General features: G+C 38.6%; 1 protein-coding gene across 1 annotated transcript in view; it reads right to left on the bottom strand.

The window, feature by feature from the left end:
* The window catches only part of kdm5ba (lysine (K)-specific demethylase 5Ba), a 117,902-nt gene that overhangs the window by 20,664 nt on the left and 72,374 nt on the right, over positions 1 to 24,864 (bottom strand). The window contains exons 15-21 of the mRNA XM_052035038.1: positions 23,966 to 24,147; positions 18,223 to 18,347; positions 16,234 to 16,384; positions 13,040 to 13,154; positions 12,508 to 12,863; positions 9,167 to 9,305; positions 3,249 to 3,428 (exon numbers count right to left, since the gene is read on the bottom strand). Coding sequence (XP_051890998.1) covers positions 3,249 to 3,428; positions 9,167 to 9,305; positions 12,508 to 12,863; positions 13,040 to 13,154; positions 16,234 to 16,384; positions 18,223 to 18,347; positions 23,966 to 24,147 — 1,248 coding nt within the window. The remainder of the gene's footprint in view (positions 1 to 3,248; positions 3,429 to 9,166; positions 9,306 to 12,507; positions 12,864 to 13,039; positions 13,155 to 16,233; positions 16,385 to 18,222; positions 18,348 to 23,965; positions 24,148 to 24,864) is intronic.

The following is a 24,864-nucleotide window of genomic DNA, read 5'->3' as shown; positions in this document are numbered from 1 at the left end:
TTACATAATGGTGTTAAATGTGCAATAGTTTTGAAGATTTAGATCTGATGCCTAGTTGTGATCAAACTCTAAACCAAGTGGGCAGCTCTGGCACTGTGACATGGAAATTTTACACCAGGTACACCGAAAATTTTGTAAAGGATTGCAGCTTGTGTGAGAGATGTGCTGTGCATGGAGGCTGCTGGGCAAACAAAGTGATGTTAAATTGGCATACAATGTTGCTTGGCTTCACTTACACAATATTTTACCACACATAGTACGGTAGCGTAGCGGTTAGCGCGACGCTATTACAGCGCCGGCGATCGGTGTTCGATTCCCGTCGCTGTCTGTAAGGAATTTGTACATTCTCCCGTGTCTGCGTGGGTTTCCTCCGGGTGCTCCGGTTTCCTCCCACATTGCAAAGACGTATGGGTAGGTTAATTTGGGTTTAAAATGGGCGGTGCGGACTCGTCGGGCCAGAAGGGCCCGTTAACACGGTGTAAATAAAATTTAAGAAAAAATTTAATTAAGATACAACCTAGATGGTTGAAACCTGTTTTGGCATTAGTCAGAGAGCCTGGTCCTAAGTAGTGAAAAAAGATGTTCATGTTATCCATCTTCTTCCAGATATTTTCTAACACTTCCATGTGTTACTAACTGCACCACCCTTCCCTTGCTGATGTCCTCTGGCCTCATGCCCCCAATTATCTACTCAACATTTGCCCCTACTCTCTCCTAACCCCTGCCCATTATTTGCTCTGATCCTCCCTGCAACACCAAGATCTAATCCAATTCCTAACTAGTGTCAACCACTATTCTTTGCAATGGAGCAGCAAAAGGTGGCAAAGGATGCTTTTCTGATTGGACATCTGTACTGCAGGGATTGATGCTGGGACCCCTGTAGGTTGTGATTATACACATATATGCGACTTGTAGATGTGAACGTAGGAGGAATGATTAGTAAGTTTGCAGTTGACATGAGAATTGGTGGTATTGTGAATAGTAAGGAAGGTTGTCTAAGGCTACAGCAGGATCCGGACAAGTATGAGGTGCATTCTGAGGTCAAATAGGGGTGGGAAATGTATAGTAAATGGGGCACTAAGGAATGTTGATGAACAGAAAGACCTTGGGGTTCAAGTTCATAGTTCCCTGAAAGTGGCAACAGGTAGATATGGTGGTAAAGGCATATGGAATGCTTGCTTTGATAGGTCAGGGCACAGTATATAAGAGTTGGGACATTACGTTGGATCACATGGTTAGATCACACTTGGAATATTTGGTCAGTTCTGATCACCACACTCTAGGAAGGATGTGGTTGCACTGGAGAATGCAGAGGAGATTTGCCAGGATGTTGCCTGGACTAGGAGACTTTAGTTATGGGGAGAGGCTGGATAAGCTGGGTTTGTTTTCCCTGAGACAAAGAGGGCCGAGGGGTGACCTGATAGAGGTATACAAGGTTATGAGAAGCACAAGTAGGGTAGATCAGAATCTTTTACCCCCACAGTGGAGATATCAAAAACAAGAGCACAGTTTAAGGTGAGGAAGGAGCTTCAAAAGGGATTTGATGAGTTTTTTCCTTACACAGCTGGTTGATTTCGGAAACTTGCTACCAGAGGACATGGAGGAGTCTGATAGAAGTCACCACTTTTAAGAAACATTTAGACAAGCAGTTAAATAGGCAAGGCAGAGAAGGATATGGACCCAAGATAGGCAAATGTGATTAGTGTAGATCAGCAAAAAGGTCAGCATGGACCTTGTGTGCCAAAGGGCCTATTTCTACATTGAAATCACGAAGTAGTAGACCTTTGTACATGATTCCTTGTGCAAAGCCTCAGTAAGAAGGAACATCTGAGTTCCTGAGTTATATGAAACCAGCACAGACCTCCTGGGGATATTGCTGTAATATGCAGGCTAAGCTAAAAAATGTTACCATCAGCCAACTAGTTTGCTTCACTTGTCAGCCATTATATTGATATCTTGTGTGATGTCTTCTTGTACGAGTAGCTTTGAACATGCACATTTCAAAAATTGAAAGCAGAGTACCATTATTTTCAACCAATTAGAAACCAAATCATAACACATTTGAATTGTTACTATACAAGAAAGTTATCTTACTCATTCTAACAAACTTTGTTCATAAGCTGTTGCAAAATTCTCCTCAAACTTTACTGTCTGATATGGGGTTGGAGGGTTTATGTGCATTATATACACAATATTATCTATTAATTTTAAATAGAATTTCAAGTGGAGCAACATTTTTTCAAGGTCTTAACATGCTTCTGGGAGCATCATTAAGACTGATTTATTCATTGTCCACCCAAGTAGGGTGAGTTAATAAACAATTCCCCAAATAGTTTATATCAGCTCAATATTCACTTACAAAAATAGACAGACAATGACTAGTGTGAACAGGACACCAAAGAGTTGTGAATGATATGAAAAACAACTGGAAAAGCAACTGCACCAGTTTGTTAACAATGAGATTTAGGTCAAGTGCAAGTCTGGAGGATGAAGGATGAGATTAAGGTCAAACAAAAGTTTGGAAATAATAGATTCAGATGGGGTACAATTTTGGGAAGGATGAATCAAGGGCAGATTAATTTTAGACTGCTTTCAATGCTGTGGTTGGACATGAAAGGACCAGTGTCAGTTTTGATTTCACTCGGTTCATGAAGCTCCAGACTTCATCACAGCCTTGGTCCAAAGGGCTGTATTCTGGAGTGGATGCGAGATTGACTGCAGTGACGACATTAAGAGCCTTGGTAAAAAGACAATGGGCAACAAAGGGAAAAAGACTCCAATGGCTGGAGTCATACCTTGCTAAGGAAAATAGTTGCAGTTGTCAGAGATCATCAGCCCCAACCCAGGACATCACTGCAGTACTCCCTCTGGGCAGTGTGCCAGATCCAACCATCTTCAGCACCTCCCAAATCCACAACCTTTACCAAGAAAGGAGGACAAGGGCAGCAGGTGCATGGGTACACCACCAAGTTATACACCATCCTTATTTGTAAATAATATTCCAGTCTTTCATTCTGGAACTCCCTACCCAATAGCACTGAGAGAGTGCCTTCACCAGAAGTGGTTCAAGGCAACAGCTCACCACCTCAAGGCCAATTAGGAATAATAATAGTAAAATGCTGGCCTCACAATTGACATCCAGATCCTGAAAATTGAACAAAATGAAAACATTGCTGTTTCAGTATATTCAGGCATTAAAATACTTAATAATGCATGCAAATATAATACTGTATGGTAGCACTCCTTACTTCATAAAGGGAGCAGTTGGAGTTCTTTGTCAGAAAAATTTTAGCTGCATTGTCTTTCCACCTCTCAGCATCTTCAAACAAGGACTCAAGTTGAGGAAGTGGATCCAGATGTACTGGGATTGCACGGCCTCGTGTCACAAGCTCTACCAAGGTTTCAAATGGGTGAGGTTGGCCAGAGCTCTAAAAAATAGCAAATAAAGAACAGAAAATAATGATCACACATAGACTGACATGGTTAAAAAAATGGCCAACTTGTGAAGTTTATTAAACTCTCAAAAGGTGGGACTGAGTGCAAACATTTTACATTTCAGTAGTTGACACCTAGAAGGTATTACTTAAAAACACATGTCAAAAACTTAAAGATATTACAATAAAGGATCCCACAGGCGGTCTCACCTCCATACCAGAGAATCAATTTTTTTTATTGTGCATTAATAACTTCCTGTGGCATTGAGCTAAAATAATTCATTGATACCATAATGGTGGAGCTACTGAATACACTATTCATTTTTAACACTGGATTCTCCAACTATCCTTCATTTATTGTATGAGTCTTTATTAATACAAATGCTCTTTCCTATGCTTAACTTTCAACCCATCACTACTTAAAGCCAAGGATATGTATTAAAATGGTGTGCACAATACTCTAATTAGAGGGACCCACCTGCTCTTCAGATTAGGAACACAAGGGGATGAACTTGACATTTGGGAGAATCGTCTATGGGTCCCATTGTCATGGCACTGAATGAGGATAAAGTAGTTTGGGCCTGCTCCTCTGCCCTTACAGTAGAAAAGCAATTTCAAATTTGGTACAGCTAGCAGTTGAATACAATGTACAACTCATAGGTGGACTGGAAGGTCCCATACCTGACAGTGACAAATTGTAACTTAAGATATTGCTAAACATCAATCTTTAGTGAAATAAAAACAGAAATGATGATGATTCAGCAGGTCAGGCGGCATGCGTGGAGGGAGAAACAGTTGATATGTCAAATGAATAACCTTTATATCTAACTTTTCCCAGTTCTGATGAAAGATTTAAATTGAGAGGCTGGGGCCAGGGCAGGCAGAGAGATCATATTAAAGTGACAGTTAACTCTCCACCCCACTCCAGCCTGTTCTAATAAACTCCAAGTTCAAGGAACAGTACCTCACCTTCTAGACAAGATGGAATTCAACAATTTCAGCCATTCCAGCCTTGTACCTTGCATGTTAAATACAGGAAACTTCAGATTTCATACCCCTTATCCTTACATACCCCTTATATTTGTTCCCTGTACATATCTTGCATTTATTAATTATTATTCATTAACCTTTACCATTCTCTTTCAGTTTCCCTGTCTGTGTAACTTAAAACATTCCTGGTTCTGATCATAGAAAATTGACTTGAAACATCAAATCCAGTTCTCTATACAAAGATCCTGCCTGCCCTGTTGAATACATACAGGATTTTCTGTTTTTATTTCAGTCTCTCAGTACCTGCACTAGTTTGCTTTGGAACTGATGTTTTGCAGCATGTTATCTGCATTTTTACTCTCGTACAGGAGAAAATTCAAAAACTGGAATACTATCAATTTGACTTTTTTTTGTTCAAATGCATCCAATTCTGCCCTGTCCCCCAGTTCTCATGGATGCCATTAGTAATTACATTTTCCGTCAATGTAATATGTAATATTAAAAAGCCTAACAGATTCTGCTAAAGAAATGAAATTGAGAAAACCAGCAAATCAGAACTAATGCAATTGAATGCTTATGGTTAACTATGATCCAAGTTAAACTAAATTAAGAATGAACAATAGAAGATTACCAGTATAAAATACAATCTTGACAAATGAAAACACGTTTAACAGCGAGAACACTAGTTTGGGAATAATGAAGAAAGCACTGAAAAAGTGATGCTCCTATTCAGGGATGCAAGACTCAGAATGCAAACCACCTTGGGTTTATTTGCATCCAAACAGGTCTGTCAGTGACCCAGGTTGTTTATTCATGAAATGGGCATGTTTAACCTACACGTTCCAAATTTTCAGAAGAATAATTTGTTCAACTGACATGACGCAAGACATAAATATGACTTTTGCTTTTATGAATTAGTAACAATAGGCTGAAGGACTTTAAGATCCAGACATATACATTGTACTTCCACAAAATGTATTGAAGTTTGGGCTCGGAAAGTTGTCGATAAAGGTATCGAATCAAACCTTTTGTGCTAGAATGTCCACAATTACTTCAGAAACTTTATGCAAGATCAAGACTCCTGTAAAATTGTGGAAGAACCAAACTTCAGCATAGTTGATCATCAGGGATTACCCAATCGCATCTGATGTTGGACTCCTCATGCAGTCCAGCAGCAGACAACAAACTTCCACAGATATTTCAGCAGTTACTCTGCAGATACTGCCCAATGTTTCTGTGCAGGTTAGATCTGAAACAGGAACAATGAACCCATTTATTTAAGTGGAGAGGAACAGCTAGAAGAAAGTTAAAGATGAGTTAATTTCTTTTTTTTTTACCTAATTGGGCTAATTTCATTGCATTTTAAGTGCTTGAGGGAAAGGCTTAAGAGTTACTCTGTGGGAAATTGTTTTCCATTTACAATCATAAGGGCCCCGAGTTGCACTGGTCCTCAGATCAGAGCTCGTGGACCCTAAGGAAACTTGACCCCAGATCAGTACAGCTTTTGTTAACAGGCAACTTATCGCAAAGAGTCAGTCCACAGAAGATTTAGGCCACAATAAACTAGTAACCCATCTAACCCTACCCACCACAATGACTCATTATGGTATTCTTAGTCCTCCAGTCTAAACACTCACTAGTATGCAATGTTGTACTTTAAGAAAGATACATACTTGATGTGCTAGAACTTGGTGTGAACCCCTGCCCTCCACACTGCTGTGTTGGGAGCCTGGTGTGAATCACTGTCCTCACCTGGCAGCAATGAATCATGGCTCAGCGTGGAGAGGCTGTGAGGGCAGGTGTTGGGTGGGTCAAGGCAAGTGGTGCGCTTAGGGTTGCACCCTGGCTGGCAATGGTGAGCGAGATCCTTCACTGGGGACTAGCAACACCTACTCCAAGTGTTAACAGACCACCTTCAACATTCTCTTATTACCTGCTCTTGATGTCATGGAACCTGACGTTTTACCTCATTTGGCTGGACAATTCTCCCCATCTAGAGACTTCTCTGCTATAACAAGCTCAACGGCAGTCTCTGACCTTGTTAACACAGAGACATCTCTGGGCTGCCAGTCCCCAGCAATGGCTTAGGCTCATCGTGCCAGCCATAGTCCTGAAGCCACATCTAAGTCTCACCATTCACCTTGGCCCACACAACAGCACCCCTTAAGCCAACCTCTCAATACCAAGCACAGGAGGGTGGGGGCAATTCATTTTGTCAAGTTCCAGGCACAATGCAACAATGGGGAGGGGTTTACACCAGGTTCCCAGAACATTAGCTGGTAAGGCAGGAGCTTGCAAAAAGTTCCAGTCACATTAGCACTGTCAGTAATCCATCTCTGTATACAAAGCTATGGCTCCATTTAGTACGGAATTAATTAGCCAAAAATCTGAAAAGGCTTAAGCTTTCACAAGAAAAAACTGCATTAACTCATAATTAAGTTATATTAAAATATTTACTATTATGAAACCAGCTAATCTGTACCATTGCACATAAGACAAGATCAACTGTTGCCTTCAAATGAAGCCAGATAAATTCTCACCCTGGTTTTCAAATTCTTCCATACCGTCAGCCTTTCCTACCTCTGATCTTATCCAGCCCTTAAACTCATAACAGTTCATTAGTCCTGGCTCTTTGATTAACTATTTCACCACTGGTATTCATGCACTTTGGTGCCTGGACCCTAGGCCTGAAGAATTGGCAACCCTCCCAAACCTCTCCTCCGCAAGGAACTCCCTAAAAACACATCACTTTGACCAAAGCTTTTAATTATGTGTATAGATATCAGATTTTGCTTGCTAACACCTCTATGGAATACCTTGGGCATTAGACTTATATGAAAATCATTTGCAATAAAAATGTAAATGCAGAAATTTATAATGCAATGTTTTAGATATATGGAATTTTAAATTTTGTTATACTATTCACATAAACCCCAGTAATACCAATAACCAGAGAAAAAGTAAATGATTTCTCTCCCCCACCTGCCCCCCACCCCCAACCAGAAAACAGTCTAACAAAAAGGTACAAAAATCAGGAGATCAAAGCATGTGATATGAAGGCAAAATACCATGACAAATCTATATAATGTTGTAAATCCCACAAAGAGTGCCTGTATTGTTGGGAGATGGGCTCAAGTCATATCTTAGAAGTTAGTGTAAAGGCTGCAGAGATACAAGGATTGCTAGCACTGAGCAACCTGAAGGGATTGAGTGGACATCTTCAGTTATGCTCCTTGCCTGCAGAACTTTTAATGACATGGCCCATGCTTGTTAAACTTGTAATTTTTGTATTTTACTTCAAGAAGCTTATGAACAGTTTTCAATGGAACAGGCAACCCAAGCACTGAATTTAATATTAAAGATGGATATGAATAATAGAGTTCCATACTGGGTGTCTTTAATCCGTTTACAAACAGAGCTCCACAGATCAGAAATAGCTGAGTGTTTGAGATCAGCAGCCTTCATCCTAAAGGAGCAATCAACAAAACAATACTGGAAATAGAGAATCAATGTTATTTGTGGGTCATACACTTCACCTCTTAGTGACCGATATCTCCTCCTTTAATAAAACCTAAAATCTAAACACCCTGTTCAGACAGATTATGTTCTCTCTCAAAAACTAGGACTGCAAGGTAAAGTTTGCAAAGTACAGACTCAATATTGAATTCTGCAACTTTAGGTTTTGCTTTCTTTGTATCAGAACTGGCTATTTCTGCTGCAAGCCAACCACCTGTTCAGTTTCTCCTCTGTGCTTTAGTACAGCCAGACCTGCTGGGCATGTCACGCAGCCTATTAGCAACACACAATATAGACAAAGCAGCATAATCTGTATTTAACTGTCATGTTAACTCATTTGACATGACATCCCGTATCACAGAATTTCCTCTATTCTATCCATCCCTCCCAGCATCTTAAAACTACCTTCATCTCCCTTTTTCCAATTCTGGCTTCAACCCATAGAGCTAACTGAGTCTCTTTCCAGATACTATCTGCACAGTGTTCCAACAGAAAAATACTATTCCATAACCACTACTTAGAAATAAGCTTTGTCTAATCAGCTCTTTGTGGTTCAAATACTCCCATTACACTCCCTGGTATGCTATTTTACTTATTTCATTTAAAATAAACAGATGTCTATGGTATTATATCAAAGGATCAGTAAAATGTCATACAAACATATGATACAATTGTCCTATGGTACAGGCAACAGTAAATCAAGGATTTTACATTCTCTGAAGATATATCAAGATGGGGGATAAGAACACAAGTGCAGTGTTTGGTATAGATTATATTAATATGTACTCGTCATTACAGGAACTTGTGAACTGCAAAACAAACTGATCTTCAAAATTCAGGGTCCTATTGTATTGGCATCAATGATCAAGTTTTGATTTACACTACAAGATCCACAGATTCACAATAAAGGACTAGGTATGTCAGCACTAGGACTCACTAGCACTAGATTCTGGCATGGATCACAATGAAGCCAGCTGTAATAAAGTGAAATGGAGCATTCTCATGCATCAGTATAGTTACTTATGATGCACAATTACAAAGTAAAATGCCCCCTTTTCATGCACAACTATAGCCAGCATTTTGTTACCTTTCACATCTCCATTAATGGAGAATGACCAACTATAGTCATGGATCCACCCACTGGGGCATAAAGATGTACATGTACACATTTCTTTTGACAGGAGATATAACACATCAAACCCTATTTTCATTTTGGTATAAATAACCTGAAAAATCTCCACTTCCTGAAGCCAGATTCCAGCCTTCTTTACAGCCTCCTTCAGTGCAAGGCCACTGGGGAAATAAGCAGGAATAACTTCTACTTCTTCCAAGGCAGCAGATAGAGTTGTCAAAGAGTGTGGAGGCCTGCAGGAATCAGAAACACTTGTTAAAGAATCCATACTCCCCACCCATTCTGTGCACAGTAACATTTTAAATCTTAACGTTTTCAAAAATCAGAATTGAAATCAAAATAATTTTTCACAATCAACTCACCTGATGTTGTCTTAGTTACACAGGACATTCAGGAAAAGTTTCTGAACAGTTCTACAAGGAAATGGTGCTATGCCCCTTTCTATGAGGACCAAAACAGTCTTGCTATTTTTGCACTACCAGCAGTATGTTGTGTCTCTACTTAGGCACTGTACCTAGATAATGTTCAAGAAAATGTCTTCACATCAGCATTGTCCCTTCTTAGGAATCACCTTCCCTACACGAATGGATAATGACCCAATCCATTCCTTCCTTTTTCAGTTATTTTAAGTCACTTCAGCTGTTCCAAACTGCTTGGTACAGACATAGCCAAACAAACTGTTTGGCAAAGACATGGCTGAAGGATTTTTTTTTAAAAGAATTGATAAGAGGCTCTGTCTCTATACTTTCCAACTAGAGTCTCCATAATAGGGAGTTGGTGTCAAAACGAAGTGCTCAAAATCTTTAAACTTGGCAAGATTATGAGATGTCACATTTAAACATTACACTGCATTTTAAAATTCACTATCTACTAGAGCAACTTCCTAGTTCCACCATGGGCCTTTACTCTGCAATCTTGCATATTTTTCTCCGCCATTTAACCAATTCCCTCCTGAAGGACAATGGCATCCATTTTCACCACATCTGCAGGCAGTGCATCCAGATTCCAACCAACCACGCGCTACGCAAAAAGTTTTTCATGTCATTCTTAATTCTCTTCCCCCTTGTTTTGTGCCTCTAGCCCTCAATCCCTCCATGAATGGGAATAGCCTCCCACCATTCACTCTGTTCAGAGCCCTCATCAATTTACATATTTGTATCAAATCTAAACTTCACCTTCCCTCCTCCAAAGCATATGGTTTCAGTGTCTTAATCTATTCTTGAAACTGCAGTTTCTCATCCCAGGAACCACTCTCATTTCTTTTCAGGTCCCTTTCTAATCCTTCATGTCGTACTATAATGTGGTGACCAGAATTAAACGCAGTACACCAGTTGAGGCCAGACCAATGCTTTACAGATGTAAAGTATGACATCTCTACTTTTATACCTTATGCATCATTTGATAAAGCCCAGAAATGTGCGACCTTAACTTTTTTTCTTTGCTATTTTCAATGATGTAGTTGATCTATAATGATGTAGATCAACTCTCAAGTCACTCTACTCCCAAAACCTCTTAGTACAGTATTCTTTATTCTCATTGCCTCTCCTCACTGAAAGTTTTGAGTTACAAGGAGAGACTGGATGGGCTGGGACTATTTTTCCCCAGAGCAAGGAAGTCCGAGGGGTGAACTGAGAGGTTTATGAAATCACGAGGGGCTTAGATAAGGTGGATTGTTATAGTCTTTTTCCCAGGGTAATTCAGGGTATGGGAATCTAAAATATCTAAAAAATGTCTTTCCACATAGAGGATGGTGGGTATATGGAATGAGCTGCCAAATGAAGTGGTAAAATTACAACATTTAAGACGACATTTGGACAGGTACATTAATAGGAAGGGGTGAGGGGAATGGGATTAGCTCAGAAAGGCACATTGGGTGGCAGGGAAGAGTTGGGCCAAAATGCCTGCTTCCGTGCTGTATGACTTTATGACTCTAAAATGCACCACCTTTCATTCCCCTGCGTTAAACTTTGTCTGCTGTGTCTCTGCCCATTCTACCAAGCCAACAAGTACAACTGCTATCATCACTGCAATTTTTTAGTATTGAATCATTGTAAATTGACAATATCTATGAACAAATAATAAGCTGGTATCAAACTATGGCAACTTAAAATTAACACACACTTTTTAAAAACCCATCAGGTTCACAAATACCCTTCAGGTAATGAAATCTGTCTTCCTAACCCAGTCTGGTTTTCATACAACTCCCAGACCATCAGTATGGTTTGAGTGTTGACAGGCTGCTAAAGTAGCTTAGAACACACTCAGTTCAAGGGAGCTTTATGAACCTATAATAAATATTTTGTCTTAACAATGACATCTACATGCTGTGAACTGCATTGTGCTTAGTTCCATTTGCAATTCCTCAAATAATTCAGAAAGACCTGGCCAACATTCAGGCTTGGACTGATAATGGAAAGTAACAACCACAGCGTACAATTGCCATACCGCAACTATACCAAATGAGAGTGACTACCAAACCATGACATTCAACAGTAGTATGATCCCAGAGTTGTCCAACAATATTCTGAAACTTAACTGGATCAGACTCGTACATTGTGTGACGTGATAGCAAGTCAGAAGTCTGTTATTTTGTGGTGAATGATTCATCTGATTGTGGTGATCAAGGATTTTCACTTATCTACTGTGATGGAATACTCACTAAATGCCTTGGTAAGTGCAATTCAAACAACACAGATTAAGCTTGACACTATCTGGTATGAAGCGGCACCCATCCCATCCACCATCATAAACATTCCCTCCCTCCTTTACTGGTACACAGCATCTGCAACGTACATCTTCAAAATGTCCTGCAGCAACACTGCATGCTTCTTCAGCAATACCTCCAAAGCCCCAATCGCTACTACCAAAGGCAAAGGCAGCAGATATTTGAGAATGCTACCACCTTTCAAATATTGGAAGTACACCACTAATAATTTACAATTGCCAATCAAAATCCATACATTTCCTGCCTAAAGGTAGTGTTGGAATAGCTTTATCTACTAGCAGTACCAATTCAAGAGAGCAGTCACTGTCATTTTCTCCAGGGTTAATCAAGGATCAGTAATAAATGCTGGCTTTACCAGCGGTACTCACATCCCACATATGAATAAAGACATCCTTGAACATTAGCACCATACGATTCCCCGCTCAGGTGAATGCAAAAGATCCCATGATGCCACTTGAAGAGCAGATCTCCAAGAGCTCTGATCAATATTTGTCTCAAACATTCCAAACAGATATGGTAATCTTTATTCACCCATTATGAACCTTGCTGTTTAAAAACTTATTGCTACGTTCTATTCATTACAAAAGTGACAATACTTCAAAGTTCGTGACCAACAGAATAATTTAAGGTTGTGAAAGGTCTCGTGCCTCTGATCGACTGTACAGAAAGGTGTGTTTGCAACTTTGAGAGATTCATTAATTCCCTCTTACCTGGATTTTAGCAAATTGTGAGCTTTCTCCTCCCAGTGTTCGGAAACAGTGAGGAGTTCCTGAAGGTGAGCCATAGCCCTCTCTACAGCTGGATGAGGTGCTAATCCTACGCCAGAGTCAATCAGCCGCCTCATATCATCCAAAGCAAAAGATTCAGGTGCAGAATAAGCTAACTGAACTTCATCTAGCCACCGTGCTTGCTCTAGGTGCTCTCGAAGATATTGTATCTGTGGTAATTCTATGTCAAACCCAAAACTGATATCCAACAGTTGCTGGAGCTCAAAAGTATTGGGTATTTCATCAGCAAGAACCTTTGCAGAGCGCAGCTGAAAATCTTCCACGGAGTTTAAAAGTTCCTGTGGAGAGAAATACATTTTTTAAATTTATGCTAGTTTGTCAAGAACCAAATGTTACAGAAACAATATAGAGACATTTAATTAGTTTTGCAAAGTGTTAAGTCTTAAAATCTAACCAGCAGTAGAAACAATTTAAAAAGCACACCTTTTCTACTAAACTCCAGAGCTACACATACCTTTAGTAAGGGAGCCTGGTCAATTATGCAGGGAAGGACATAGAGCTGCTTAACAAATGCTTGAAGCTCTGCAGCTGTCAGACGATTTTGGGACTTTCCTCCACCAGATCGGTACCTGAAACAATAACCAAAGCTTGCACTCTTCCAACTCAATTCCAGCAAAGAACACCTTTTAAATCTTCTTCCCTCAAGGAACAATATTGTAATTTTGCTGGAACTATATTTTTTTTAAAATATTCTCTTCAAGTAATAGTTTTGTCTAGAGCTACTGCTTAAAATGAGATCAAAAATGATCATTTATCAACTGTTCAAGACTGGCTGATTCCTTCAAATTGTTTCTTAAATATGACTACAGATTAAACGTAAAGGAGTGCCTACTTATTCGTATGTTAAATTAAGCCACCTGTTCTTGTGCAAGTTCCCAAGACATGCATTTAAAAGCATTTTATTTTTCCCAACAACACTTGCCCTATTTATATCATGGAACTGCTGTGAAGCAGGAGGATACCATTCAGCCCAATTGAACCCATGTGTGCTCTCTATACAGTAATATATGGAACCTCATTCTCCCAATTTCTTGTAGTTATTTTTCCTCAACTTCCAACACAATTCTATCTTGAAAGCTCAGATTAACTCTGCTTCCACAATCCTTACCAGATCGAGTGTTCCAGTCTGTAAGACTGGAAGACAGCTAGGACCAGGAATAAGACATTGACCCTTAAGCCTGCCATACTATTCAATAATATCCATCATCTGAACTTGGCTTCATCTCCACTTTTCTGCCTAGTCTCCTAATCCTGGATCCCCCTACAGCTAATAAATCTGTCTTTCACAGTCTTGAACATATTCAGTAATTCACCTTGCACAGCTCTCCAGGAGGTAGAGAATTCCGAAGATTCATGATCCTCTAAATTACTCCCTCCCTGTCTTATTAGGGACAGCCTTTTATTCTTAATCACCACAATGCTCTGTGTAAAAAAAGCTTTTCCTCACATCTTCTGTATCTTTTAAGCTTTACTTTAAAAGTGTGGTCTTTAGTCCTTAAGCTGTTAATGGGAAACACCATATCTAAACCAGTTAGTGGCATACAAAAGTTTGGGCACCCGGTCAAAATTTCTGTCACTGTGAATAGCTAAGCAAAAGATGACCTGATTTCCAAAAGGCATAACGTTAAAGATGACACATTTCTCTAATATTTTAAGCAAGATTACTTTTTTTATTTCCATCTTTTACAGTTTCAAAAACAACAAAAAAAGGAAAAAGGGCCCGAAGCAAAAGTTTGGGCACCCTGCATGGTCAGTACTTATTAACATCCCCATTGGCAAGTATCACAGCTTGTAAATGCTTTCTGTAGCCAGCTAACAGTCTTTCAATTCTTGTTTGGGGGATTTTCACCCATTCTTCCTTGCAAAAGGCTTCTAGTTCTGAGAGGTTCTTGGGCCATCTTGCACGCACTGCTCTTTTGAGGTTTATCCACAGGTTTTCGATGATGTTTAGGTCGGGGGACTGTGAGGGCCATGGCAAAACCTTCAGCCTGTGCCTCTTGAGGTAGTCCATTGTGGATTTTAAGGTATGTTTAGGATTGTTATCCTGTTGTAGAAGCCATCCTCTTTTCACCTTCAGCTTTTTTTTTTAAAAACAGACTGTGATGTTTGCTTCCAGAATTTGCTGGTATTTAATTCAATTCATTCTTCCCTCTACTAGTGAAATGTTCCCCATGCCACTGGCTGCAACACAAGCTCAAAGCATGATAGATCCACCCCTGTGCTTAACAGTTGGAGAGGTGTTCATGAAATTCTGCACCCTTTTTTCTCCAAACATACCTTTGCTCATTGCAGCCAAAAAGTTCTATTTTAAATTCATCAGTCTACAGGACGTGTTTCCAAAATGCATCGGGCTTGTTTAGATGTTTCTTTGCAAACTTCTGATGCTGAATTTTGTGGTGAGGACACAGGAAAGGTTTTCTTCTGATGACTCTTCCATGAAGGTCATATTTGTGCAGGTGTCACTGCACAGTAGAACAGTGCACCACCACTCCAGAGTCTGCTCAATCTTCCTGAAGGTCTTTTGCAAACAGGGATTTTGATTTGCCTTTCTAGCAATCCTACAAGCAGTTCTCTCGGAAAGTTTTCTTGGTCTTCCAGACCTCAACTTGACCTCCACCATTCCTGTTAACTGCCATTTCTTAATTACATTACAAACTGAGGAAACGGCTACCTGAAAACGCTTTGCTGTCTTCTTATGGCCTTCTCCTGCTTTTTGGGCATCATTTATTTTAATTTTCAGAGTGCTAGGTAGCTGCTTAGAGAAGCCCATGGCTGCTGATTGTTGGGACAAGGTTTGAGGAGTCAGGGTATTTATAAACCTTTGAAATTTGCATCACCTGGCCTTTCCTAATGATGACTGTGAACAAGCCATAGCCCTAACAAGCTAATGAAGGTCTGAGACCTTGGTAAAAGTTATGAGAGCTCAAATCTCTTGGGGTGCCCAAACTTTTGCATGGTGCCTTTTTCTCTCCCCACTCTAAAATTGCACAAAACAAAAATAATACACTAATCTTGTTTTAAATGTTGAAAAGAATGTTTCATCTTTAGCTTTATGACTTTGGAGATCAGTTCATCTTCTACTCACATAACAATTCACAGTAACAGAAATTTTGAACAGTGGTGCCCAAACTTTTGCATGCCACTGTATGGTTTTATAGAACTTGATCAAATCTCCTCTCAACCTTTTGCTCCAAGGAGAACAACCTTAGCTTCTCTTGCTAACTTTCTGGATGAAATTCCTCAATGCCTGGAATAATTTGAGTAAATTCTGGAAATTTAAAAAGGAAAATGCCCATGCATTCTAATATTCAACATGCACATCCCTAGACAAGATTACACAATGGCAAACATTATAACTCGATGTACTGAATCTTAACCAGATGCTTCCTACATAGTATGGCAAGTATAAAATTCAGCCCAGCTGCTTATTCACATGGGAAAAAAAAACGAAGAATTTTTTCAAGGCCATGATTCTACTTCAATTTGGAAGCTTGGGTCAAAATGCAAAGTTTTCCAAAATAGGAACTAGATCAGTTTTGAAGGTAAATGTCAGTTGAAAGCAACTGAGCAGTAAATGAAAGTCTGGTCTCAATATTGACAGCACACTCCTCTTACGTGTTACTGCGTAAAAGTTACAAATTTACACACCTGGTTTGCCGTTTATCATTCAGTAGTTGCTGAGCAACAGAGGCACACTTTTCTGCCTCAACAATAGCTTCCCGCAACTGTTTCAACAGATCATTTTCTGGAAATTTTTCCTTCTCTGCTTCCTTTAACAATAGCTTGAAATCAGAGAGACCTGATAAGGTGCAAATGATAAAGATAATGAGAAAAAATGACAACTTTCTCAATTTTTAAGATTAATAAGCTGATATTTCAGAACTAGGAAATCTGAATCATATTCTTCTTTATAGCATTGCTCAATGTTTATTGATTACAGCTGTTACGGGCAAGGTTGCTATTTGGTGAATGTCCCTTTAAGGCACCTGGACAGTAGAGTAGTAGTGTGTGTAGTGTCATCAAGACAGCAAGATAACAACGTGCTGGCTGTTTCACTCAGTGAGTTGGTCTCTGTAACAATGGATGAACAATAGCTGTGACTGTCACTACAATCCATGTACGGATTTTTGGAGCAAACAAGTGGAGTCCACTTCATCGTTAACCTGTAGTGGGAAACAGGTATTTGTGTGGGCGTCCACATATCGAATGCCTTCGGGGTGGCAGATACTTTGGAACAAAGCAAAGGAGATCAGTGATTGAGGTGTCGCATGGGTTCCATCGTGGAACATGTGGGTTTCGTAAATTCTCTCTATATTCTCTCTACATTTTCTCTTCAGTCAACAGTGGTTTTGCAAAAGCCTTTGCTCACGTTTCACCTTATGACTTGCTGAACTGAACTTTGAGAACTATTCCTAGACTTGGGGTTTGGGAAATTTGCCACACACACACTTTGAGTTTAGTTTTGGGGTTAATGTTTAATATCTAACATTGTTACTTTTCTTATCATCACAAGTAGTTATTAATAGTTTCTAACACTTACAGATGACTCAGTGTGTTTCTATTGTTGCTGGTACGTAACACAGCTTACAAAAGTGATGTGCAACAATACCTAGGTTGAGAAACATTAAGCAACTTGAAATTAACAAATTATCTTGGAACTTCTTTATGAATGACAGATGGTAGGCAGAGTGACAAACTGGCAATAAAAGTTCCTCCTACTCCAAACTTTTGTGCACTTTTATTACAAGTCAGAAATTTAGAGGTCAAAACAAAACTACACACTGAGACCACATGAGAAAGGTAACTCAAGCTCTAAAATTTGAAGGTCTACAGGAAAATCATGCAGGAGACTATGCAATAATAAGCAAAGACAGCAGCTAGTTTTATTCTAAATGTGACTATTCAATTGAGAAATATAGAAGTCTCTTTTTGATTAATTCTTCTTTACAATTCCCTTCTTTTCCTCACTCACTCAATAGAGAGGTTAAATTGAGCTTTTTTTGTCTTCCATATACCCTATGGTCTGATGGGTTAAATCAGCAAGACCTAATTTTTTGAATTAGCATTATTGTAACTAGGAACACTAGACCCCAACCTCTCCATTAAGCATCCAAATCTCTTCCTAATCTTTGCCCAAAGCTATTGGAGAAATGTGATGTAATACAACAAATTATTAGAATTCAATTACTTGGGATGAAAGAACTATAGAAAGAACCACCAGAAATGCTGACTCCATTCAAGTTGACACAGGTATTGCCTGAGCTGTTGAACATTTCCAGCATTTTCTGTTTTTATTTTGGTTATTTGGAAAACAGGGACAGAACTGACAGTTCTGCCAGCTAGGAAAAGTTGACCCTCTTTCTTCCCTAATTTTTGAAGCATAATTGTAAAGTGCTTCTCTACATAGGTATTGTTCTATAAATTAGTTCAATAAGTGTATGTGTATAATCTTGGACAGCACTCCCTCAGGAATTGTTTCCATTTCTCTCCAGGAATACCTTTCCACCCACAAGCTGCTTTATTGCAATTGCCAAGTTAGGGAACTATGCATTTAGTATCTTATTGGTCAATGGAACAAACAAATTGGAAAGTATAGCATTATACCACAAGTATTCTCTATGGAATTTCCGTACTTACTTTTCTTTTCATCATCTTTTGCTTCCAGATAAGCAGTCACTTTGGAAGACCATTCATCATATACTGCTACATGTAATTTTAATTCACTCAGAACAGGATAGAGATCATCCAAGGTGTAACGATATCTGGAAATAAAGCCAATAATTGAACTGAAAAATTTAATTAAAGAATCAGTATCAAACATAGCTGATTGAATTATCATTCTTCAGTGACTGTACACGTCTCAAAACTAGCACTTTTGTTTGCTGGTGTTTTTACTTATTTACAAATTTCAGCCATCTCAAATTCAAGATTGCTTACATTAAAATCAATTATTGATAATAATGTACAAGTAAATTCATATTAAATTTATATAGTAGGCTGTTAATTAATTGTAATCACAAACCAGTGCATTAATTGCACTCAAATGAAAAATAAGAATTTAAAAAAACCATTTTGTGTATCTCCACAGACTTGTGCCCCATTTTGTCAGCAATCTTTCTCTCACAAGCTGTCACATTGCAGTGGGTCCTTCTACCATCACTTCCAACCTGGTCACCATTTTGTTGTAGCCAGAACTCTCCACCCAGATCCCTTCCTCTGATTGTATACTTCAATGAAGATAAAATGAACCTTTTTATCAAAAAGATTTATAATACTTCTCAAAGGTTAACTGTTATCTTGGGCCCTGCGGTTTTGTTTTGTAAGGCTGGTCACTCTACCTAATGTCTCCCAATTTCTTCACTGAACCTCTGAAAAAGTGTTTTTCCATTGGCCCTTATAAATTAAAAGCAAAATACTTTCTATTGTTTAACCACACAATTAAACCTTGCTAATAAGGTTTTAAACTCAAACCAACAATAATGGACTTCAAAGTGGCCAGACTCAGATCAACCAAACATTGCACACCTCCACTACTGCATGAGTATTATCAAAGACAGACAAATATATTGCTGCTTAGCCACTAACCATAAGCATTGCAATAACATGACTCACTTCCTTTACAAGCAAATGAATTCCTCCCCAGGACACATTTCTCATTTAAGTTCCAAAAAATCAAAAATAATGAAGGCTGGCAAGAAGGCTGCAAAGTCTGAAGAGACTGTTCACAATTACAGAATGTGATGGGGAAATATCTTAAGTACTAATAATGGCTAAGGAAATTTAGTGACAAATGCAACGTACTTTGCAGTGGACCGAAGAAAAAAATCTCCCGTACAAATGGTACTGAAATAACACAAAGTAGCTGAAGTCCCAGCAAGCAGCAATAAAAGTATTATCAATACAGAGCAGCAATCAAAGTCAATAAAATATTTAACAATCCAGCTAGACTACTAAATTGCAAGTCAGATGATGTATTCTAAATTTTCCTGACTAAATCTTAATGATTGCAAGTTTAAGGTAAAGGGAAGTTTCTTGTCTATGAGACACACAAGACTGTCTATGGTATTGTAGTATTTGACCAAATGTGTGATCAAGGAGCCTGGTAAAACTGAAGTCAATGGAGATCAAGGCAAAAATTCTGACAGCTGGAATTCAACTCAACAATCGAAAATGGTTGTGGGTTTAGTAGACCAATCAGCTCGGCACCAAGACACTGCTGCCGGAGAAGGTTAGGGCAATGCCCTAGTTCCATCCATTTTCAACTTCTTTATCAATAAGCTCTCCATCATAAGCTTGGAAACAGAGTTGATCATTGATAATTGCATAATGTTTCACAGATAATGAAATAGTACCAATAACATCAGCAGCAAGATCTGAATAAAAATGAAGCTTCAGTTGCGAAGTACAATTAACAATTATCCTACCCAAGTATGAAGATGGCACTCATTAAACAATAGTCTAACTACCTCCCACTGGCATTCAGCCCTGTTACCACTGCCAAATCCCTGACCATCAATACATTGGAGGTGGGCCACCAATGATTAGACAACTGGGCCAGCCATACAAATCCAGTACCTGACCGCAGTTTGCAGCCTGTCTTTTTTTCTGCAGTAAGTGACTAGCTCTCAGGTCTCCAGTCTTTTCATTGTATAGAAGGAACAAGTCGTAAATGTGGGAATACTCTCTACTTGGCACTCTCCAAGTAGAGAGAGAAAAGAACACTGGTTAGGAAGTTTGAGACCATCCAAGACAAGACACTTTGATCAACCCATTTAACACCTCCAAACATGTACTTCTTCCAAACTGTATCTGCAGTTTATTAACAACAAAATTCACTGCAACAATCTGATAAAACTTCATCAGCACCTCACAAACCCATAACCTGTACTAACCACAAGGACTGCAGGAGCAGGTGCACTAAAACACCATTTGCAAGTCACACTAACCTGGACAGAAACCACCATTCCTTTAACATGGGCAAATACTCGAAAATTGTCTATTCACTGGCACTGTGCGAGCACTTTTACCAGCAGTTCTAAAATGTGGTTCTGAATCAGCTTCTAACAGATAAAAGACCTTGATCTTGCCAGTGACATCCACATCCCACAAATAAAGTATTTAAAAGATAATAATAATTCCAAGTATTAGGTATCCAGGTTGAGGAAAATTCTGACAAAGCTTCTAAGAGGCTATCTAGATTGTTGAAAGAATTTAAAAATTAATTATTTTAGATTATATTGATAGACAAGAGCTGCAACCAGAATGCCAGATTGCACATGTAGCCCTTCGATGGATAACGTTGAAGTTGTGAAATGAACCAGCCACTTCAATAATTAATGAGACAACCAATGATTAGTATATATTGGTCTCTGTATTTTACCAATCAGGTGAGCTACTTTAGCCCAGATGATGTTGGACTTTTGAGTGTCACTGGAGCTGCACACATCTAAGCAAGTGAAAACTCCAAGTATGTGCAACTGACAGATCCTGAAATATTAATTTTTCCCATTTCACTTAATATTTGATTATTTCCACTGTTACAAAATACAGTTAGATTCTTTTAAGTTTGTGCTGCTTTCCAGACTTTGTTATAAAGGGGACATCTGGCGGCCCTGCCTACAAGAATGTCCACCTAGAATGGAATTTGGGATCCAATTCTGTGAGTACTGAATGCTTAAAAAAGTCAACTTCTTTTGAGAGCCTAGTAGTCTTGGTGAAACCAGAACTGGTTGTATACAAGCAGGCCATTGAAGAGTAAACATTGATGATTGCACTGTTAACAGCACCTTCCATTTGCTCCCCTTATCAATGTTTTGGTGGTTCTTTGTTGAATTCTGACATTTTCACATCCTCAGGTTTACTATTTATTTTGCAACATTATATGCCTCTTCCTTTAATCTATCACCATTTTAACTTCAGATTTCCTGTGTTTTTGCCTTTTATAGGGATATATATTTGTAAACTATGTATTAATTCTTTAAGTACCAGCCATTGTTTGTTTATCATCATACTTTTGAAAAGTAGTTTCCCAATTTATCGTAAACAATTCTGCCTCATGTAGTTTACTTTATTTATATTTAAAACTCTGATTTCAAACAGAACTAAAACAATTTCAATACAAAATTCCATCATACAAGAATCACTTTGAAAAGGCCCGTTAACTACCATATCAATTAATCTTTTCTTGTTATGCAACACTAGATCTAAAATAGCCTGTTTTCTTGTGGTTCTTTAACACTGCTATCTGGAAGGCCATTTCTTGTAAACGCCAGGAAATGTCCCCCACACTATTGCTACTAATTTGGTTTGCCCATACTTTGTCGGTTAAAGTTCCCATGCTTCTTGTATTTTCCTTGTCACATACATCTAATTTCTTGATTCATACCATGTTGCGTTACATTTGGGTTCCCACTAATGTCTGTTGCTCATTACCATTTCTCAGCTTCACCCAAATTAATTCTACTATTTTCATTTTCTGATCCAAAATCCTTCCGCCCTACTGTCTTTATCCTATTTTTCTTCAGTTATCAAATTTAGCCTGTCTCCTTTTCCATTTTGCTCATGTCCTCTAAAAGTATCCTGGAATATTTAATACCCAACCTTGGCCACTTTGCAACTATGTCTGTATAAGGCCTTACTAAATTCCCTCCTCCAGTTCTAACTGGAAACTATTGTTTATATGCACTGTTTCTTCCTGATGCATTCTGGTTATCATTATCCATTTTGCCACCCTGCACTATCACTGGATACTCAGTTTCTTCATTCACCCTTGTGTCTCTGCTGATCTTCTGTATTAACAGCACAAAATTGATGGATGATAATGGAAATTTTGAACTGTATTTCTGATTCCCAAGTCTATGTTATTAATGTAAACAATTAACAACGGTGGTCCTAGCATTGATCCTTTGTAACAAACACCACTTCCTGAGATTTACCAATCTGAGTAATCCCTTTTAGGTCTTATTTTATATTTTGTAGCCTTTTCTAATGATTTCATGCATCAAATCATAATATCTACATAACTGGTTTATGAACAAACTTTAAAATCACCAAAAAAATACTTCAGCTTCATCCAGACAACTCCCAGAACATCACTAATTTTTACAACGGAGAAAAACACCCAAAATGTCTAAATTGCAGAAAAGCCAGAAAAAATTATCCGGCAATTAACATGTAGATAGTTCACAATCTTTTTAAATAGCTCTGATGGTGAGGGATCAAGTTCTATTAGAGTCCAATAGGATTTCAACTGTACAAGGTTCAATGAGGACATAGACTGGTTCATGAAATTTCAGAACAGCAGAGCTGCCACCAAATCAGCACTTCTAATAATGTCATAATCTTCCTGCTCTGCATTCTGCAGAAATAAGCATGTTTGGGCACATACACTTTTACAAAAGGTGTCATTAGTGAACATCCCTCAACTGTACTTAGAATTTCAGTCTGAAAATTATTCACCATAAATTTGTAGCTATGGACACCTTGCTGGTAGTAATATGAACATGTCCTCTGTGGCACATTCAAGTTTCCTTTCCAGAATGGAGTTATGTTGCCTTCTTGGTGGTGAAGCAGAATCTTATGATTAATTTTAGACAAACACCTCTTCTGGAATTTACATGATTAATAAAATCCATTTATTTAAACAAGGTCATTTATCATCTTACCTCTTTCAAATCAAGATCCATCTGGAACCTTTGACTCAGTTTAGTCAGGCCAGATGGCTTTAAGAGTTAATGACAAAGACAACTGCCAAGAAAAAAAATTATCTGCAATATAGTAGAGAAACTGCAAACTATGTTTTATTACCTGGATCTAGCCAACTTGACTACCCCAAAATATGAAAATACGACTGGTATTTGTTCCAAGGCAGTTATTTGGCACAACAGACTAATATTAGCTTCAGCGCAGCTAATATTTGAAGTGTCTAGGAGTACCCTGTGAAGATATGGCTTACTACCACTGGTTGAAATATTCCATTAACTGCAATGTTACAAATTTTACAAAGATAGATGTGAAGGCAAAAATGCTCTGAAACATAGGTGAACCCCAAGATAGACTGAAATATGGAATCAAAAGATATCTAGAGTGCAAAAAGGCCAAAGTATCCCAGAGCCATTTGGGATTCTGGTTACTAAAATAAACCCACAACTTCTGGAAACTCCTTCCCACCTCCCACTTTGTTTGGATTTTTAAGGCCTTAGTGCAGCCCTTCCACTTGGTCCATTTTAATTAAGACCAGTAACATATTTAGAGCTTAAATGATCAAGGTTATACAGTTCATGTTGTGACTTCCCCAGACAATATCTACCATTTATGTTTTTCCACTACTGGTTGCAAACAACAAGGGTTCAATTCAGAAAAAGTCCTTTGCATTACTTACCTGAGATGACATCTATGTGGTGGACATGAGCAGAGTTCATTGACGTGGTACAGACAAACCAGTTGATTTGATTTACAATGGCATGAGACTGCAGACAAGAAACAAGTAGTCTTGCACTTTGCACACTGTCGCTCATCATCAGGCAATAACTCGAATTTCTCCCTCACAGAATCAATTACTCCCTAGAATGAGGAAGAGAGATTAATTTACACTGAATTTTTTTTAATATTCCAGTTTAATGCAACTTTATTTCCAGAGTCATCTTTTAAAGTACAAGAAGCCCAGTTGATAAGCTCAAGACTAGAATGAAGCCATCTTGAAATATCCTTCATTATGAAAATATGAAGGATTCATCCAAATATGAAAACAAACTTGGGACATACTGATGGAGTGTGTCACAAGTTTTAACTGGTTGCTAGTCCATCACAATGTAATGTCAAACCAAACAAGGAGGATGAAATCAGAAGGTTCTCAAGCATTCATAAACCTCAGGGTGTTACGATGTTCATTTCCATATGGGCCTCAATAGCACCATGCCCAAGACAAGTGGAGAAAGATAATACATTTTGGTTCATTCTACATACAGGTGCCAAGTGTTTATCTTTTAATAAATAATCCTAATCTAACTATCAGCAGGTAAGCAAGCTGTGGCTTAATTAAATTCTACCTTGCTGCCATTTTAGGCTCACTTTCAAAATAACAACCAAGATTCTTTTGTAGCAGAAGGCCCGTAAACATTTTGGAGTGCAAATCTGATAGTTGCCCTTCCCAACCCTCTCCCCAAAAAGAGTGCGTAAATAGCATTGTGCAATTAATTCACACCATTTCAGGAGGCTGCATGCAGGATGGTGACATCTTTACTGTCGGCTAATTATAATAAATGTAGTTTAATGAATGTA

The sequence above is a fragment of the Pristis pectinata genome, chromosome 20 (genome assembly GCF_009764475.1).
Source record: "Pristis pectinata isolate sPriPec2 chromosome 20, sPriPec2.1.pri, whole genome shotgun sequence".
Taxonomy (NCBI): domain Eukaryota; kingdom Metazoa; phylum Chordata; class Chondrichthyes; order Rhinopristiformes; family Pristidae; genus Pristis; species Pristis pectinata.
Note: the sequence above shows the minus strand (reverse complement) of the source record. Positions and strands in the feature narration are given on the sequence as shown.